The sequence below is a fragment of the Pithys albifrons genome, chromosome 7, assembly GCF_047495875.1.
Source record: "Pithys albifrons albifrons isolate INPA30051 chromosome 7, PitAlb_v1, whole genome shotgun sequence".
NCBI lineage: Eukaryota > Metazoa > Chordata > Aves > Passeriformes > Thamnophilidae > Pithys > Pithys albifrons.
The window spans coordinates 890,396-909,421 of NC_092464.1; the positions used below are offsets into that span (position 1 = coordinate 890,396).

The 19,026-nt window shown below is 56.7% G+C and overlaps 1 protein-coding gene across 2 annotated transcripts in view; it reads right to left on the reverse strand.

Moving 5' to 3' along the window:
• Nucleotides 1–19,026, reverse strand: part of SMARCC1 (SWI/SNF related BAF chromatin remodeling complex subunit C1) — a 76,594-nt gene that overhangs the window by 7,988 nt on the left and 49,580 nt on the right. For both annotated transcript variants that reach the window (XM_071560334.1, XM_071560333.1), the window contains 5 exons: nt 18,101–18,156; nt 16,404–16,518; nt 15,237–15,391; nt 12,088–12,222; nt 6,998–7,268 (listed from right to left, as the gene is read on the reverse strand). In XM_071560334.1, the coding sequence (XP_071416435.1) occupies nt 6,998–7,268; nt 12,088–12,222; nt 15,237–15,391; nt 16,404–16,518; nt 18,101–18,156 (732 nt within the window). The remainder of the gene's footprint in view (nt 1–6,997; nt 7,269–12,087; nt 12,223–15,236; nt 15,392–16,403; nt 16,519–18,100; nt 18,157–19,026) is intronic.

A 19,026-nucleotide genomic window follows, 5' to 3' on the forward strand; every position in this document is an offset into this window, starting at 1 on the left:
GGCAGGGGCTGGGGGTTGCAATGGGGCTGGGGCTGGGGCAGGGACAGGGGCAGGAGCTGGGGCTGAGCCAAACCCTCCTGCACAGCTCTGCCTCCTTCGCCTGCCCAGGGACAGCCCTGGAAGGGCAGAGAGGAATGGGGCAGGGGCTGGGGCAGGGGCTGGGGCAGGGGCTGGGGCAGGGGCTGGGGCAGGGGCTGGGGGGGCAGGGGCTGGGGCAGGGGCTGGGGGCAGGAGTAGGGGCAGGGGCTGGGGCAGGGAATGGGGGGCAGGAGTAGGGGCAGGGGCTGGGGCAGGAGCAGCTGCTGCTCCGAGGGGCCGTGCCCGGCTGCCATCCTGCTCTCCAAGCCCGCAATGAGCCGTGCATGGAGCCAGCAGGCATTGGCATTCCCTGGAGCTGCTCTGCCCCTTCCTGCCCCAGGGTGTGCCCCCTGCCCCGGGACGGGGCTCACAGGGATAGGATAGCACAGGGCTATGAAGGCAGCCCCTGCCACGGGCAGGGCCATCCCAGCAGTGCCCCCCTCCTTCCCCCCACCCTCCCTGGCAGCCGTGCCCTCTCGGTGGGCACGTGCCTCCTCCCAGCCAAGCACTGTGAATAATTAACCACAATAACTCATTTAGAGCCCCGTGCCTGGGCAGGAGGCAGAGTTTCCACTCCACTGGCAGGATGTGCCCGCCTGTCCCCTCTGGCATGAGGCACCACGGGCTCAGCTCAGCATCGCTGCCCACCGAGGGGGCACGGAGGGTGGGACAGTGTGGTGGCACATGGGGGGGACAGGGTGGCACACAGGGGGGACAGGGTGGCACATGGGGGGGGGGACAGTGTGGCACACGGGGGGGACAGCGTGGCACACGAGGGGGACAGCGTGGCACACGGGGGGAGACAGGGTGGCACACGGGGGGAGACAGGGTGGCACACGGGGGGAGACAGGGTGGCACATGGGGGAGACAGGGTGGCACACGGGGGGGCCAGGGTGGCACACATGGGGGGGACAGGGTGGCACATGGGGGAGACAGGGTGGCACACATGGGGGGGACAGCGTGGCACACATGGGGGGGACAGCGTGGCACATGGGGGAGACAGGGTGGCACACAGGGGGGGACAGTGTGGCACACGGGGGGGGGACAGCGTGGCACACGGGGGGGGGACAGCGTGGCACACGGGGGGGGGACAGGGTGGCACACGGGGGGGGACAGGGTGGCACACGGGGGGGACAGGGTGGCACACGGGGGGGGACAGCGTGGCACATGGGGGGGGGGGACAGCGTGGCACACGGGGGGGACAGCGTGGCACACGGGGGGGGACAGCGTGGCACACGGGGGGGGACAGCGTGGCACACGGGGGGGGACAGCGTGGCACACGGGGGGGACAGGGTGGCACACGGGGGGGGGACAGTGTGGCACATGGGGGGGGGACAGTGTGGCACACAGGGGGGGGACAGTGTGGCACACAGGGGGGACAGTGCTGGGACTGTGCCAGCAGCCAGGGTGGCACAGCCATTGCCACCCTGTAGCCCCACAGCCATTGCCACCCTGCAGCCCCACAGGGCACAGCTCTGGGTCAGCTGCACCCACAGCACCTGCACTGCCCTCCATCCACCCCAGGGCTCCCCACACCTGTCCCTCCTGCGAGCCCCACACAGGAACAGGAAGGAGGAACGGAGCCCACGGAGGAACAGGAAGCACTGGCAGCAATTAGGGAATATTTACCCAAAGGAGTGACCTCAAAATCCTTATCTGGATGGAAGAACACCCTGGAATTGTCCCCAGAACACCCTGGAATTGTCCCCAGAACACCCTGGAATTGTCCCCAGTCCAACAGGGAAGTAAATCACGCCCAGGAACTCAATTTAAACCCACACATTTCAAATCATGACATGCACAACATTTGAAAAGCCACAGGCCCCAAAGCCCTGACAAAGTCTATTTTTGAGTATTTCAACCACTGACAGAAAATGAGGGAAAAATACGTTGGGGAAAAGGTTATTAAAGCTGCTCACCCAGCTGTGGTGGGAAGTGTGTCCTGCCCTGCCCATCCCGTTCCTGCCCTGGCTCAGAAATCATTTACCAGCTGAAAATCCCCCCTGAAGGAAGAGCTAATTAATGACAGCTATTAATTCCCAGTCTGTCTCCTCCTCTGAGAATTGCCAGGAGTGCCTCACATTCCACACCAGGAGTCTCCCAGAGCCAGCAGTGCCCACCCTCTCTCTGCCCCCAGAGCAGCACCCAGGGAATCACCACAGTAATTCCAAGGGCACCACGGGAACAAACTGGGAATTCCATAATAAATGACAAGGTGCAGCTTTTCACAGTCAAACTGGGACCCAATTTTGGTTTTGTGTTTTAAAAACCTTCATTTCAGGGGAAAGGGGAGCACAAAATAAGCTCATGGAAAATGAATTCTGTGGTGCAGCAGAGCCCGGCGTGGCCATGCCAAGGAAAGTGGCTCATTGCCAGGACTGACCTCCTGGGCTGGATGTTCTCCAGATGGTCCAGCCCAACCCTGCACTGGAGAAGTACCTGCCACAGCAGCTGGCCCAGAGTGGGGAACACACACCTGCTGGCCCAGACTGACCCTGCACAGGTTCACCAGGTGGGTCCAGCCCAACTCTCCACTGAGGATGTTCACAAGTTGTGTCCAGTTTGACCCTGGACTGAAGATTTTGTCCAGATAGGTCCATCCCAACCCTCTCATGGAGATGTTCACCAGCTGGTCCAGCCCAACCCTCTCATGGAGATGTTCACCAGCTGGTCCAGCCCAACCCTCTCATGGAGATGTTCACCAGCTGGTCCAGCCCAACCCTCTCATGGAGATGTTCACCAGCTGGTCCAGCCTCACCCTCACCGCAGACATTCCCCACCCTGATGCCCACAGACCGATCTAAGCCAAAGCCCCACATCTCTGGGCAAAGCTTCACTCCTAATGTTCAGCCAAGAGAATGATGGCCCTGCTGCTGGCCCAGGAGCAGGGGTTTGTTTCCCTCTCCCATCTCTAAATGCCATGTCAGATCCTCTCTGTTTCCCCCCATCTCCTCCGCTCTCGTCACTCACTCCGACGCCGCCCGACATGAGCTCTGCTCACGCTCTGCTGCACCCACAGCCACACTTCAGTGGCTTATTAAGGTCACAAATCTGTTTGAGAGCAGCAGTGAGGACCAAGGCACAGTCTGAGTGCAAAGCAGGCAACCCTGCAGGGAGTTCCAGCCCAGCCCTGGGCTGTGCTTGGCAGGCTCTGCCCACTGGTGCTCCAGATACTGCTCAGGTGTCAGGGGGTTCTGAATGGGCCATTCTTCTCCCAGAGCTGCTGGACAGACCAGTGGGAAGTGGCTCATCCACGTGTCCAACAACAGCTTTATCCCTGAAGGAAGAAGGACACTATGAAACTCACCACTGAGGCCTCGGGGTGGCCACCCAGAGAGCAGGTGGTGACTGGGGAGAAGGTGAGACCTCGGGGAAGAAATGGCTCCTTCTTCTTCCCAAAGCACTGACCCTCCCCTGGCCCAGCCTGAGACTTTTCCCAAGGCAAGTCAAATCCTGGGCACCTTGCCCTCCCTGAACAGAGCCAGGCCCCTGTGGGTCATTTCCAGGATCTGAAGGATCCCATGGAACATTCCCACTCCAGGACTGGCTCAGGTTGAAGTGCTGAACTTGAGGAAATGGTGAACTTTGCCATTTTCTCTCCTTGCCCTCAACTTACTGCAACTCCCGTGCACAACAAGGAGTTCTGGCACCTGCCAAACACTCCCAGTGAAAAGCCCAAGGAAAAGAGACTTCTGCTTTCTAGGCAGGATCCCTTGGGATGTGGTTGGAGACACAGAAGGGATTGCTTCAAACTCTGAAAGGCCCTCAAATTCTTCCCTTCACAAAAACCTCAAACCAGAGGCCTGCCAGGCCCGGAGGAGGGGACAGTGCTGGTCCTGGAGGTGTCAGGATGGGACAGCCCCAGATGCTCCACTGCTGTGGGAGCCAGGAGTGCTGAGCCCCTTCCACCAGCCTGCCCCAAACAGGGGCACCTGGGGGAAGAGTCAATCCATTGACCAGCTGTAATCAAATCTGAGAGAGATGCACTGGGTAATTAATTAACACAGAGCCTCATGCCCTGATCTGCTCTGAGAGGGAGCACAGGGGGGGCTGCAGGGGCTGGGGGGAGGAATGGGGGGCTGGGAGAGACACTGCAGGGCCTGGGGGGACACTACAAGGTCTGGGGGGGATACTTCAGGGTCTGGGAGGGAATGGGGGTGCTGGGGAGGACACTGAAGGGTCTGGGAGGGAATGGGGGTGCTCGGGGGGACACTGCAGGGCCTGGGGGGGACACTGCAGGGCCTGGGGGGGACACTGCAGTAAGGTCTGATGTGAGGCAGGGATGGGAATGTGTCCCAGTGGAGGTTCTTTAGCCCCCAGTGGATGGACCAGGGCATTCCACCCTACTCCACCTCCAGGTTCAGCAGCAGCACCTGGCAGTGAGAGCTGCCTATGGACAGGCCACAATCCCCCTTTAACCTGTTCCCAATTTCCCCTTTTTCCACTCCACAGGTTGTTCCTTCCCTCCACAGCCACAGGAACAGCCCTGAGGTGTCAACACCCCCCACAGCAGACACACAGACGTGTGACATTATTGAAACCCAAACCAGCTCCTGTTTCAGCACATCCCAACTCCAACTCAGCAACAGCCAAACCAGCTCCCAAACGGGCTCAGCACTTTTTATCCACAACAAGGCCATAATCTCCCCAACCCTGAAAACCAGAGGGAACCTGAACATCTCCATCATGACAAAGCTCTCCCCTTCCTGCTGTGGAATCCACCTGGATCAGATGCCTCCCCTTTCCCTGGCACCTGTGAAAAACTCCCAACACACTCCCAGTGAAAAGCCCAAGGAAAAGTGACTTTTCTGCTTTCTAGGCAGGATCCCTTGGGATGTGGTTGGAGACACAGAGGGGATTGCTTCAAACTCTGAAAGGCCCTCAAATTCTTCTCTTCACAAAAACATCAAACCATTTCCCTGGTCACTGCACATCCTGCTGTTTTCCTGTGCCCTTCTGCTCTTTCCCAGACCAAACACCTCACACAGGTCTTTTCCCAAGAGGAAACCCCACAGTGCTGCAGCAACATCCTCCTTTTGACTGTGCTACCCCAAACTTTAGAGCTTCCTCAGCAGCACCTGCCCCAAACCCTCCAAAGCAGTTTTGGCTGATGCCCAGCCAGGTGTTGTTCCAGGGCAGTGTCTGGTCAGGCAGCTGAACTCACAGCTCTGCTCCTGGGCTGTGCCCCACTCACACAACCAGGGCACCACGGGCCACTGAATGTGATTTTAAACCACCATTTCAACCACCTCTAGCCAGTAAAGCTTCCAATTCACATCTGACTTCTCCACCCTCTGGAATTAGGGGTATCTCCTCCCTTGGAGACACCCAACCCTGATGAGCAGCACAAGGTCCTTGCCATGGGATCCAGCTGGTCCTTCTGGGAGCAGGAGGCTCACAGAGTAGCAGAGACTTCCAGGTGACTCTTGTGACCAACATGGTCCTGCAACTCCCACCTGGCATCAAACACATCCAGGTAGGACACAGGAACCTGTCACAGTCAGGTGTCCTGCAAAGGAAATTCCTTAAGGAGCTTCCTGCCTCTGCTGCTTGTTCCAGTCCTTGCCCTTAGTTTTTTCACATGGCTTGGTGTGCCATGAACTGGAAAATCTGAGGAATGATTGTTTTTGAAGGAGCATTTGAGGAATGATTGTTTTTGAAGGAGCATCTCTGCTCAGGTCACTGGGTATAAAACAAGTCTAAGGAATACAAACAACCTGAAAACATTTGAGGTGATCTTTAGGGGCTGTTCTCTTTCCTGACTTCAGAGCTTGACTGTGTCCAGGTGGTGGGACCTCCAGCCCAGCCAGAATTCCTGACAGGGACACAAAGAGCTCTCCTATGGCTGGATGGAATCTCCCCCATGTCTGAGTCTGTGCCCACTGCCCCCCACCCTGCCCTGGGCACTGCTGGGCAGAGCCTGGGGCTCTCTCATTCCCTGCTTTTGGGGCTCAAACCACCCAAAGACACCTCGTCCCCAGACCCATCTCCAGCTCCGGAGTGGGGGCAGAAGCTGCACAGTGAAGGTGCAGCACATGGAATCATAGAATGGATTGGGTTGGAAAAGCCCTCCCAGATCAGCAAGTCCAACCCTTGGTCCAACTCCAGTCCCTTTACCAGATCATGGCACTCAGTGCCACGGCCAAGCTCAGCTGAAAACCCTCCAGGGATGGGGAATCCACCCCCTCTCTGGGCAGCCCATTCCAATGCCTGAGCACTCTCTCTGCAAAGAATTTTTTTCTGCTCTCCAACTTCAATTTCCCCTGGCAGAGCTTGAGCCCATCGTGCCCCCTTGTCCTATTGCTGAGTGCCTGGGAGAAGAGACCAACCCCCACCTGGCCAGAACTTCCCTTCAGGCAGTTCCAGACAGTGCTGAGGTCACCTCTGAGCCTCCTCTTCTCCAGGCTGAACACCCCCAGCTCCCTCAGCCTCTCCCCACAGCACTTGTGCTCCAGTCCCTTCTCCAACCTCATTGCTCTTCTCAGTTGGGTTGGAAGAGACCTCTGAGATCATCAACCCTTGATCCAACCCCACTGTGATCACCAGCCCAGGGCACTTTGTGCCCTGGGCTGGTGATCACAGTAGGGTTGGATCAAGACATGGTGGATTCTCTGTCCCTGGAGGTGGATTCTCTGTCCCTGGAGGTGGATTCTCTGTCTCTGGCCCTGCTCCAGCCCCTCAATCTCTTCCCTGACCTGAGGGGCCCAGAACTGAACACAACACTCAAGGTGTGGTCTCCCCAAGGCAGAGTCCAGGGGAAGGGTCACTGCCCTGGGCCTGCTGGCCGAGCTCCCCTTTCCAGTGGGCCGTGTCTGTCTGGCACCAGCCCCACCACAAACAGTGCCCCAGACCACCCAGTCCCCCCTGGCAGCACCTCCCAGTCAGTGGGCCATGAGGAGCCCCCTCCCTGCAGCCTTACCTGGCTGGGGTGGGTGCGGAGGTGGCATCTGGTGGTGCATCATTGGGTACGGCGGGGGCTGCTGGTGTGGCAGCAGTGCTGGGTGTGCTGGGGTGCCCAGGGGGGCCATGCCAGGCCCAGGGGGGTGCCCGTGGGGCTGCTGGTGGGGCTGCTGGGGGGTCTGGCCGTGCTGCTGCTCCAGCTGCTGCCGCGCCCGCAGCTCCGCGTACTTGAGCTGCTCCATGTGGAAGTTCTGCCGCTCCGTCAGCAGCTGCTGCCGCTGCTGCTCCAGCTGAGGGACAGGGGGGCAAAGGGGAGAGTCAGGGGGGTCAGCAGGGCCTGCAAACACAGAGCAGGCTGACCCCCAAGGGGCCCCCCTCCTTCCCACCCCCAGCAAAACCACAATCAAACCAAAATCAGAAGCGAAGGCAACCCCTGTTGGGTACAGTGAAATCACAAGTGAGCAACTCAGATCTACAGAAGGCCCTGTGAGAATGAAGGAGGCCAAGAACAAACAAGTCACAGCTGCTTGGAGGCTTCTCAGGGGAGCTGCTCAGGTTGCTCACAGCACACCAGAGAGGTTCTTGAAGACATCTAGCATGAGTTCTCCAAAACATGGGACTTGTGAGATAGGGGTTTCTGACCAGTTGAAGTTCCACCCTGGTGGTGTGTAACTCTTTTAGCCAATAAGCTGGAGTTCTAACCATACATAAACTCTGTGCTATGTGTAACAAAATGTCTTCACTATGAATCTCATAGAGTTGTTGTGTGAAGTCCTTTCTCTCCACTAAAGTTTGTTTACTTTCAACCCCACTGCTATTTGCAGCTGGTTTGGGTGAAGATTCCAGACCAGTTTCCAGCTGGAACACACGAACTCACCTTGTTTTGTCCTAAAACTCCCCCAGGTACTGTAACTGTTGCTGTAACTCCTTCCCCAGTGAGCACCCACAGAGAATTCAGCCTTTACAAGGCTCTAAAAGGGGTTTTCTCCCAATCTCCTGCATGTTGGAATGAGGGAGAACAGGAAATCCCAGGGATTTCGCAGGTGAGCCCAAAGCAGAGAGTGAGCCACAGCAGCTCAGGGACTCCAGCAGGACCCTCCTCCTCCTCACCTTTAGGTGTAAGAACTGGACACAGGGACAGGCAGACAACAGTAACTTGTACTGTTAAGAGAATTATGGAAAACCCCCAGGGCATTTAGGCCAATTAGGACAAAACAGGTTCCTGTGGGTAACCACAAAGCCACGGAGGGGCAGCAAGCCCTGAGCAACCTGCCCTGCTGGAGGGTGTCCCTCCCCAGGGAGGGAACGGGGGGAGCCTGAAGGTCCCTCCAGCCCAAACCAGCCCTTGAAAACACAAACAGGCCCCAGAAAGCATTTCCTCCTATTGAGCCTTTGTCTGAAGGCCCAGTGTCTGCTCGGGAGGTGTGTGATGTGTGAGTTATTCAGGAACCAGAACAGATTCCTGCACATTCCCCCTCGGCCCCGGCCCCACGTGACTCGCTTACAAACATTCCATGGGCCGTGAAGGTGTATTCCAGAATTCAGCTGGAAGGCAGGTTGCCAAGGAGACCCTCCCCAGCACAGGTTCTGCAGGAATCCCCAGACTCCCCAACACTCTGTGCTCAGCCTTGGCTGCTGCCAGGGCAGGGCTGGCAGGGAGGGAGCACCACAGAGCCCGCTTTGAGCAGCCCCAGATGGGCTGAGCTCATGAATAAAACATGCCCAGGCCTGGCCGGGGCTGCTGCTCCTGCAGGGCACACAATGGCATCATTCACGCTGCCCTGGCTCCTTTGGCCTCGGCCACGCCGAGGGGTGGGGGGGAAGAACTCGATAAAACCACCCCAGGGAGTGATGGGGCGTGTGGGGAAACATTCCAGAGGTGTCCAGCAGCTCCCGGAGGAGTTACTGCAAATGACCCCAAACAAAGGCTCAGGCAGGGCTGTGCAGGTCCTTTCACTCCCTTTGTGTCCCTGCTTTGCTCTCTTTGTGGAGCCCCATCCTGTTACAGCCATTAGGAGGATCCCCAAAGAGCATCCAGGGCCTGAGAATTCACCTTGTAGGAAAGAAAACCAGGGGAAACTTCCTCTCTACACATTCCCTGCACTCAGGATGAGGAAAAGAAAACCAGGGGAAACTTCCTCTCTACACATTTCCTTGAGCTCAGGATGAGGAAAACAGAGGGAGAGAGGGGAAAAAAGCCACATAAACACAAGTTGTAACATGAGCTGGTCTTAAAACTGAGCTAAGTTTGAACACCTGGTCCTGCACCAGGTTCTGCCCACACCTGACACAGTTTGTGGGCACAACCCGCAGTTGTACCCCCAGACTGGCACTAAAACAACTGGCACCAACACATTTTCCACTGGGAACCCCATCAGTGACTTGCTCTCCAGCTCCCCAAACTCAGTTATCTGCAGCAGGACTCAGGGAGGAGTGAGGCGAGAGCCCTGACAGAGATGTCTGTGTGTCACCTGCCCCAGGATCCCACCCTGGCTGGGGTTGGGAGGGACCCCTGGAGACCACCCAGTCCAAGCCCTGCCAGGGCAGGGCCACCTGCAGCAGGTGACACAGGAGCATGTCCAGCTGGGGCTGGAATGTCCCTAGACAGGGACACTCCACACCCTCCCCAGGCAGCTGTGCCAGGCTCTGCCACCCCCATGGAGAGAAGTTCTGCTCAGCTTTAGTTCCTGCCCATTGCTCCTCATGCTGTCCCTGCCCCCTGAGCAGAGTGTGGGCCCATCCTGTGCCAGCCCTGGAGCTGTTTGTGTGCAGTGATGGGTTCCCTCTCACCTCCCTGGCCAGAGCAACCAGGCCCAGCTCCTGCAGCCTCTGCTCCTCAGGGGGACCCTCCAGAGCCCAAACCCTCTCTGTGGCCTCTGTTGGAGCCCCTCCAGTAAAATCTCCCTACATGACCCCACTCAGGAAATCAGCCAAAGTTCTGGGTCAGTACCTGTGATTATTACACCTGACAATCTTCCAGTTTGCATCAGCAGGAATTGCTGCCTGGAAAGGGTGGGCAGGCCCTGGCAGGGGCTGCCCAGGGAGGGTTGGAGTGCCCAGCCCTGGAGGGGCCCAAGGCAGGACTGGCTGTGGCACTGAGTGCTCTGGGCTGGGGGACAAGGTGGGCATCAGGCACAGGGTGGGCTCCAGGGGCTGGCAGGGCTTTGCCAAGGTGGGCATCAGGCACAGGGTGGGCTCCATGGGCTGGGAGGGCTTTTCCAAGGTGGGCATCGGGCACAGGGTGGGCTCCATGGGCTGGGAGGGCTTTTCCAAGGTGGGCATCAGGCACAGGGTGGGCTCCAGGGGCTGGCAGGGCTGTGCCAAGGTGGGCATCGGGCACAGGGTGGGCTCCAGGGCCTGGGAGGGCTTTGCCAAGGTGGGCATCGGGCACAGGGTGGGCTCCAGGGCCTGGGAGGGCTTTGCCAAGGTGGGCATCGGGCACAGGGTGGGCTCCAGGGGCTGGCAGGGCTGTGCCAAGGTGGGCATCGGGCACAGGGTGGGCTCCAGGGGCTGGCAGGGCTGTGCCAGCCTCAGGGATCCCGGGATTCCTCCCTGAGCAGACCCAGCCGGGCTCTCAGGGTTGTTGGGCATTCCAGGCCAGCAGAGCTCCCCCAGCAGGCCCTGGTTCCACCCAGCACTGACATCACCGAGTTAAACACAGAATAAATGTGTTTTGCCTTCAATTTAACACCCTCCAGAGCAGCCCTGATTCCTGTCAACACTCCCAGTCCTGCACCTTCCCCGTGGGGAAAGCCGGGGCAGACACATCCCCAGTGTGCAGTGGCTCTGAGGAGGCTTTTCTGCTTTAATTACTGCCCTAAATATCCACAGTGACAGGTGAAAAGACCAAGTGTACCCACGGGGGAGCCGAGGGGGAATCAGTGCACGTTCTAAAGAGGAGCTGTCAGATGCCTGGAATGCAGCACAGGCCACCCTGTCCCTGATGGAACACACCCCCAAGGCAGAAACCTGCAGCAGAGCTGGGCCCATCTCCTGGGCTGCCAGTCAGGGAGACTGAAAGGGGGCAGGATGAGGAGCAATCCAGAACTCTCTGCTGCCAGTCTGCTCCAGGAGGAGACCAGTGTGGCAAACTCCATCAGGCAGCTTTGGATTGGGGGTTTTTGGGAAGAGGCTCCTCATGGAGAGGGTGCTCGGGGACCCAAGATGTGCTCGTGGCATCACCTGGCAGAGCTCAGGAGTGGCTGGGGATGCCCCTGGGCACAGGGTTTAGTTTCAGGAGGTCCTGTGAGGGGTTGGACTCGATGTCCCCCCAACCTGGGACAGTCTGTGATTCAATTAGTGCCAAATGAGGGTGTAAATTGCATCCAACTCACACAGAAGGGGAATGTGGAAATTCCTGGAATTATGAATCAACATTTTCAACCCACCTACTATAACTGGCTATGACAACAGCAAGGCAGCTACAGAAAAATGAATTAAAAATGATCACTTTGCTAAGAATGGAATTTTGAGTCATCTGTTAAGTAGCTGGAGAGGAATCACTTCCCTGGAAGCCTCTTGCTCTGATCCTGACACAAACCCTCCTCAGTGATGAGCAATCCAGGCACTGACAGCCCAGGCAGCACCTCCTCCATGTCCTGCCCCTCTCCTGAAGCTGCTGCTGCTCACACAGACCCATCACCAGCACCACAAACTGAGGCTGTCACTGCTGAACACTCCCCCTTCCCCCTCCACATCCCCCTCCAGGGCTTTCCCAGGACCCCCCTGAGCCACATCCTTGGCACCAGGGCTGGGCTGGGGGAGCAGCAAGGGCAGGGCTGGTCCCTTCCCACAGCCGGGCAGGGTCCACCCAGTTCACTCCCTGCAGGGAAAAGCTGCTCCTATGCCATTATAACCCATGTGAAAAGGCCACACAAAGGCCCAGCTCCACACTCCTCCTGCCTGGAGTAATTCCTGCTTGGAAGCACATCCAGGACCCCACCAGTGTGTGCCTGTGGCAAACACAAAGTGCTGGCTGGAGGAGGAGACCCTGTGGGAGGTCACTGGGTCTGAGCTGAGGGACACACACAGAGGTGAGGGACAGCTGCAATGCCCATCCTGCCAGCTGCTGGCACAGCTGGATCTCTGCAGGGCCCCAAACCCACTTACTGCCTCCTTCTCCCGGTCCATGATGGTCTCCAGCTCCTCAAAGTGGCGCAGTTTGATCTCCAGCTTCTTCATCTGAGTCTCCACCAGAAGGGCCACCAGGGACTTGATCTTCCTCTCCTCCACGGCCGCCAGGTGCTGGGAACACACAGAGGGGCTGCCTGGGGACTGGGCAGGGTGGGCAGCTGTGGGAGGAGAGCAGCCCCCCTGCCCCAGCTCCAGCCCCCAGGGGATCAGTCACACTGCTGACCTCAGAAACACAGCCCGGGAAGGTCGTTAAGCTTTTCATCAGATAAATAGGTGGGAAGGTTTGATACAAGAGGTCTCTGGGTGCTCAGAGGCTGGAGCAGCCCAGCTCTGCCTCCCAGCTCTGGGCACAGGGAGCACTTCAGTGGGAATGGGAATGGGAATGAGAGGAGGGGTCTGTTTTCCTGAACCAGCTGAGGGTCACCCAAAAAACTCCCCCAAAAGACACACAGCAGGTTCTCACCTGGAACAGCCCCCCCAGCAGGGAGAGGCTCCTGCGTGTCCTGGCCACTAAAACAGCTTTTTCTCAAGTGAAAGGCAAATTGATTTTTAGAGGGATTTGGCTTTATCCCATTCACATATGCACCCTTAGACATAAATAATTCAGGAGATCTATATATGTCTATATATTTCTGAGACAGCCTATAAAAGTGCTTCACATTCCTGGAGTGTGAGAAGTGTGTTAATGATGCCTTCGACCAGTTTTTCATAAAAATCTGCAGTTCTGAATGAAAGCCCCCCAGAAGCACCTCCATCCTGTGCTGCCTGAGGGCTCTGTGCTCACAGGTGTTTCCAGGCAGAGCCCAGGCCAAGCCCCACTGACACCCAGGAGAGGGGAAGGAGGAATGGGCTGCCAGAAAAGGGAAGGTGAGGGCTGAGGGGGGAAGGAAAAAGCTGGATCTCCTCCAGCTCAAGCTGCAAACAGACTCCTACCCAGTGAGCTGGGCCCCAAACTGGCTCAGAACTGGGAGGAAAGCAGCACTAAAAGACTCCCTGTAACCCTAATTATGAACTGAGTTCCTCAGTATTGTGTCATTTCACACACTCATCTCTGTGAGGCACCAGCACCAAGGCAAGGCCTCAGCAGAGCAGGAAAATAAACATCACACTCTCCCTCAGGTGCATTTTCAGCCAGTCTGAGAGGCCCCAGGTGACCCCAAGCTCATCCAACCATGTCCCTGTGCAGCTCAAGCAGCTGCTCAGCCAACACTGAGCAAAGAGCTGCACACACCTGGAATTAGGGAATAATGCTGCCAGACTGAGGGGGAATGCAAGTAATGCTGTTCAGTAAAATGAACTCCTTTGTCTGAGAACTCAGAGCAGGAGGAGCACCTTGTTTGGTACAGAATCTCCTTCCACCCCTTTTGCTTTGCTTCACAAGTGCAATTTTAATACTGAACAGAATTAACAGCAGATCAGCAAAGCATGTGATTGGGAAAGGAAATTATTGCTGCAGTTTTCCCTGGATTGCCCAGAGAGGCTGTTCCTCAGCCTGGCACTGCCCAGGGCAAAGCCCACCACAAAACCCAGTAACAGAATCAACGGGGGTTCCACTGACAGCCCAGCCCTGGGGCAGAGCTGAGCAAATGGCCCTGCAGGGCTTTCCCAGCCTAAATGATCCTGCAAAACAGAACCCCACACTGCTCTGGGTGGGAAGGACCTTAAGGACACCCAGTGCCACCCCTGCCATGGGCAGGGACACTTCCCACTGTCCCAGCTGCACCAACCTGGCCCTGGACACTCCCAGCAGAGGACTTGGTCCATCAGGGGAAACTCAGGGACAGAAAGGAAAAACCAGCTTACACTGGGTTAGGAATGGGAGAGGGAAATGAGGAAATGGGCCTTAAATTCTGTTTGTTCAGAAGCCAAAGGCTGTAATTTAAAACCCTTCAATTGTTGCTCTGTGTGTAACATGGAGTGTCACCCCTGAACACACACAGGGACCCTTCTTCAAACAGCACAACCCAAAAACCCCAAACAAAATTCTCCCATCTCAATATCCTGCCTTTAACCCCTGCTTCTCCTCAGAAGCCAACAGCAATATTCCTCTGACATCAGATCCCAAGGAAAACACCTCTGTGAGAGCTTTTCACGTGACCAGGACCAGTGTATGATGAAGAATTTAATTACTCCCTCAGACAAGACACAGCTCATAAAGCTTTAATATTGTCTGGGTGTTTAAGCAAATGGGAAGAGAAATCCCTGTTGGACCTGAATTCTCCTCTGGAGTGTCAACATCCTAATTACAACCCATTATTTCCTGTAATGCAAAGCTAAAATTCTCCCTGAAGGTTATTATTCCATAATGGAAACTGCCCCTGGCAGGTCCCTGCTGCCCCCAGGGCTGTTGGCACCAGGGAGGGAGGGAGGGGGGCAGAGCCCAGCCTGGATTGCAGAGACTGGACTCAGAAATCTGATTAAATTCTGTGGCTCCTCACATATGGGTAGGGCTTCCCAACTTGGCTGGGCATATCTGAGAGTCTGAGGAGCTGCAAGGTGCTCTCAGGTCCAGATGGGGACAAAGAGCTGCCCAAGGGGCCACTGGGGCTCTGCACTGACCCCAACAAACACTGACTGACCCCCACAGAGCTGCCCAAGGGGCCACTGGGGCTCTGCACTGACCCCCACAGAGCTGCCCAAGGGGCCACTGGGGCTCTGCACTGACCCCCAAAGAGCTGCCCAAGGGGCCACTGGGGCTCTGCACTGACCCCAACAAACACTGACTGACCCCCAAAGAGCTGCCCAGGGGGCCACTGGGGCTCTACACTGACCCCAACAAACACTGACTGACCCCCACAGAGCTGCCCAAGGGGCCACTGGGGCTCTGCACTGACCCCCACAGAGCTGCCCAAGGGGCCACTGGGGCTCTGCACCCAACACTGACCCCCAAAGAGCTGCCCAAGGGGCCACTGGGGCTCTGCCCTGACCCTCAAAGAGCTGCCCAAGGAGCCATTGGGGCTGTCAGGGGGCTGGGGAGGCCCAGCAGGACCGTCAGGGGGCTGTGGCCCATCCAGGGCTGTCTCTCAGGGGCTGTGCAGGCCCAGCAGGACCATCAGGGGGCTGTGCAGGCCCAGCAGGACCGTCAGGGGGCTGTGGCCCACCCCAGGCCCTGGCCCAGCACCCACCTTGGCCTTGGTGGCCGCCGAGGCCAGCGCAGCCGCCGCCGCCGTCGCCACGTTCCCCTCGGAGATCTCCAGCTCCACCTTCCTCTTCCCAGCCTCGGCCTCCTTGTCTTTGCTGCCATCCACGTTCTCCTTGTTCTCCTCCGCCTCCTTCTCCTCTGCAAGACATTCCCCAAGCCCATTCCATGTGCTGCCCTCTCAGGGTGGGGTGGCACTCGAGCTAATTAGTGCTGCTAATTAACCCATCCACGTTTTTCAGCACTGCTCCTCATCCAAGTGCTGACAGGGAATCCAAATTGGAGGGGATTTGTCCCAGCAAATGGGGCAATTTTAAAGCTTTTTCAATCCCATCACCTGCCATCAGCTTCCTCCCACTATTTCCAGCCAACTCCATCATCACATCAAATCCAAATTCTCTTGGCTCTGCCTGTGCTAAAACACTGAATGGAAGGCTCAGGAAAAAGCAATATATTCATTCCCACCCCTGGAGGTGTCCCAGGCCAGGCTGGACAGGGCTTGGAGCACCCTGGGACAGTGGGAGGTGTCCCTGCCCATGGCAGGGGTGGCACTGGGTGGGATTTGAGGTTCTTCCCAACCCAAACCAATCTGGGATTCTGTGAGGCACAAGAGAAATGTCAAAAACAAACAAGAATAAGGTTTAATACAGAAAATGTTAGTCCTCAGCCTGTCACACCCAGGCTCTGCATCACTTCACAGGAAAACAGACCTAAACCATTAAATTCTAAAGATACAAGTGAGCAGAGAATGCTGGAATGGGGTGGGTTGAAGGGGCCTTGAAGCTCAGCCCATCCCACCCCTGCCACGGGCAGGGACATCTCCCACCACCCCGGGGTGCTCCAAACCCACCCAGCCTTGGACACCTCCAGCAGCTCCACTTCTCTGCACCCAAAATGATCCAGTGCTGGGGAATATGGGAAGAAAGGAAATCATTTCTGTGACCTCCAGGCCCTTTGTTACTGCAATTGCTGCCCCCAGGGCCTGCACAAAGCTCAGCTGAGCCCCACAGTGAGCTCAGGTTTGCACTGACACCGAACCAGACTCGGTGCTACTGAAGCAGGAAACAGCCTGATGGGCACAAGGAAATATTTCCAGTTGGGTTCCTGGTCCCTCCCAACCCAGCACAGCTCCAGGGGCAGCAGGAACTGTTACCTGACTTGGGCTCTGCAGCCACTTCACCCTCCGGCTCTTTCTCTGCATTTCTCTCATTTTCTCCTTCTGGAACTTTCTCTCCTTCCTCAGTTTCAGTCTCTGCTTTGTTTTCCACCTACATGGGATGAAAGACTGGTTGGAGAATGGCAGGCAGAGAAGACATTCCCTGTTAACCCCATTCATAGCTTTCCAATTAATTCATTGTCATTAAGGAAGAGGTTCAGTTGTAAAGGTTGGCTGCTGCTTAAGCCAAGTCTGACAAACATGACCAACATCTGAATAAAAGTAAATGCTAAACTGGACAGAGTCTCTCAGGTTTGGTGAGGTGCCTCCAAGGCTGCACCCATCAGCCCCAAACCACGTGTTCCTGTAGGCATCATCAGGAGGCTGAAGGATATTAATTAATTAATTAATGTGACAATGACAATTACTGTCTGAGTATCTGATCCTGGTGGGCAGGGCAGATCCCACCCATCAGAACACAAACACTCCACTCTGCAGGGAGGGTTCCACTGCCCAGCCCAGCTGGAGGCACCTCACACACAACCCCAAACTCCCCATTTCCTTGATGGGAAGGGAATTGGGCAGGAAAACTTTTCTAGAGCAAAGACCTCACTTGCTGTAGAGCAAGTCATGAACCACCACAGACCAACGTCCTTCAGCAGCTTTAAATCTCCAGTTCCCCAATTCCTTAAATCTCCAATTCCCCAATTCCTTAAATCTCCAATTCCCCAATTCCTTAAATCTCCAATTCCCCAATTCCTTACATCTCCAATTCTCTAATTTCTAAATCTCCAATTTCTTAAATCTCCAATTCCCCAATTCTTTAAATCTCCAATTCCCCAAAATCTCCAATTCCCCAAAATCTCCAATTCCCCAAAATCTCCAATTCCCCAAAATCTCCAATTCCCCAAAATCTCCAATTCCCCAATTCCTTAAATCTCCAATTCCTTAAATCTCCAATTCCTTAAATCTCCAATTCCTAAAATCTCCTGTTCTCCAATTCCTTAAATCTCCAATTCCTAAAATCTCCAGTTCTCCAATTCCTTAACCCTCCAATTGCTCCCATTCCAGTACCATCCAATTTCCATTTCCTCCCAGTCCAACCTTTTCCCCTCAGCACTGGGACTCCCCACACTCACATTTCATTGCTCTGACTCAACATGATTTAACTAATAAGAAATGAAGCTTCTCTGGAGCTGAGAACTGTCCCCTGTGGGCACCCTGACCAGCACAGGGTGCCCACCTGTCCCCTGTGCCCCCCTGACCAGCACAGGGTGCCCCCTGCCCTCCTGGGACACCCTGACCAGCACAGGGTGCCCACCTGCCCTCCTGTGCCACCCTGAGCAGCACAGGGTGCCCACCTGCCCTCCTGTGCCACCCTGACCAGCACAGGGTGCCCACCTGTCCCCTGTGCCCTCCTGTGCCACCCTGACCAGCACAGGGTGCCCACCTGTCCCCTGTGCCACCCTGACCAGCACAGGGTGCCCACCTGCCTTCCTGTGCCACCCTGACCAGCACAGGGTGCCCACCTGCCTTCCTGTGCCACCCTGACCAGCACAGGGTGCCCACCTGTCCCCTGTGCCCTCCTGTGCCACACAGACCAGCACAGGGTGCCCCCCTGCCATCCCAGCCATGGTCACTCAGGGTTCAGGTGGCACAGCCCTCTCTGCCCAGCAGGGCAGCCCCACACTCACCTTCTCAGGCTGCTGCCCCTCTGCCTCTGTTTCCATCTTCTCCTCCTCAGCTCCCTCTGGGAACACAAACAGGTATTTGGAGTTGCCAGGAGACCCATTACCACCCTCAGCAGTCAGTGCAGGGTTAACTCTCACCTCCTGCTCTCTGCCAGTGGTTCAGGGGAAGCCACAGCTCTGACCTCCTGGCACTCACAGGGGATGACACTGGCTTTGGTTTGCAAGGCAGCTTTACTTGGAAGTCTAAATTTCCCTGGGTTTTCTGCTCAGCCCAGGACAGAACATTGTTGAAGGTGCCTGTGCCCTGCTGAGCCCCCAGTTTGCCCCAGAGAAACCCCCTGAGCTCCGTCAGGAACAGCTGATGCCCAGCTCTGCAGGGTCCCAGCCCCACAGTGACTGCCCACGCTCAGTCACAGCACTGGAAGGGGTTCCCCACAGTCTGATCCCAGTCTGGCTGTCAGGTGGGTGATTATCCTCAATTCCTGTGCTGCCAGACCTGGAATTGCTGCTCAGCTCAGCATTCCCTGAGGTGCTGCCAAGCAGGTCTATCCTGAGGCACCAGCACAGGCTGCAGGTCACTGAAGGTTTAAATCCCATTTTCCAGGGGCTGCAAGTACCAGAACTGTCCAAGCCAGCCTACAAAATAATTTCAGCACTGGAGTGGCTTTGAGAGGTGGAGGCTGGACGGGCTCAGAGCCAGCCCTGGGCTCATCCAGAGGTGCTGCCTTACCCAGCACAGGGTTCCCTCAGGGACAGCAGGTCTGACCAGAGGAACCTGTGATGGGAACACCAGGAAGGTGTCTGGGTCATGCACTGCTGTTGCTGATGTTTCCCTGGGTGAAAGCCCAAGAAATCCCAGTTTGCTCCAGCTCAGCAAGAAGGGGCAAGGGGAAGGGTCAGCACCACCTCACAGTCCTGGCCCAGGAGGT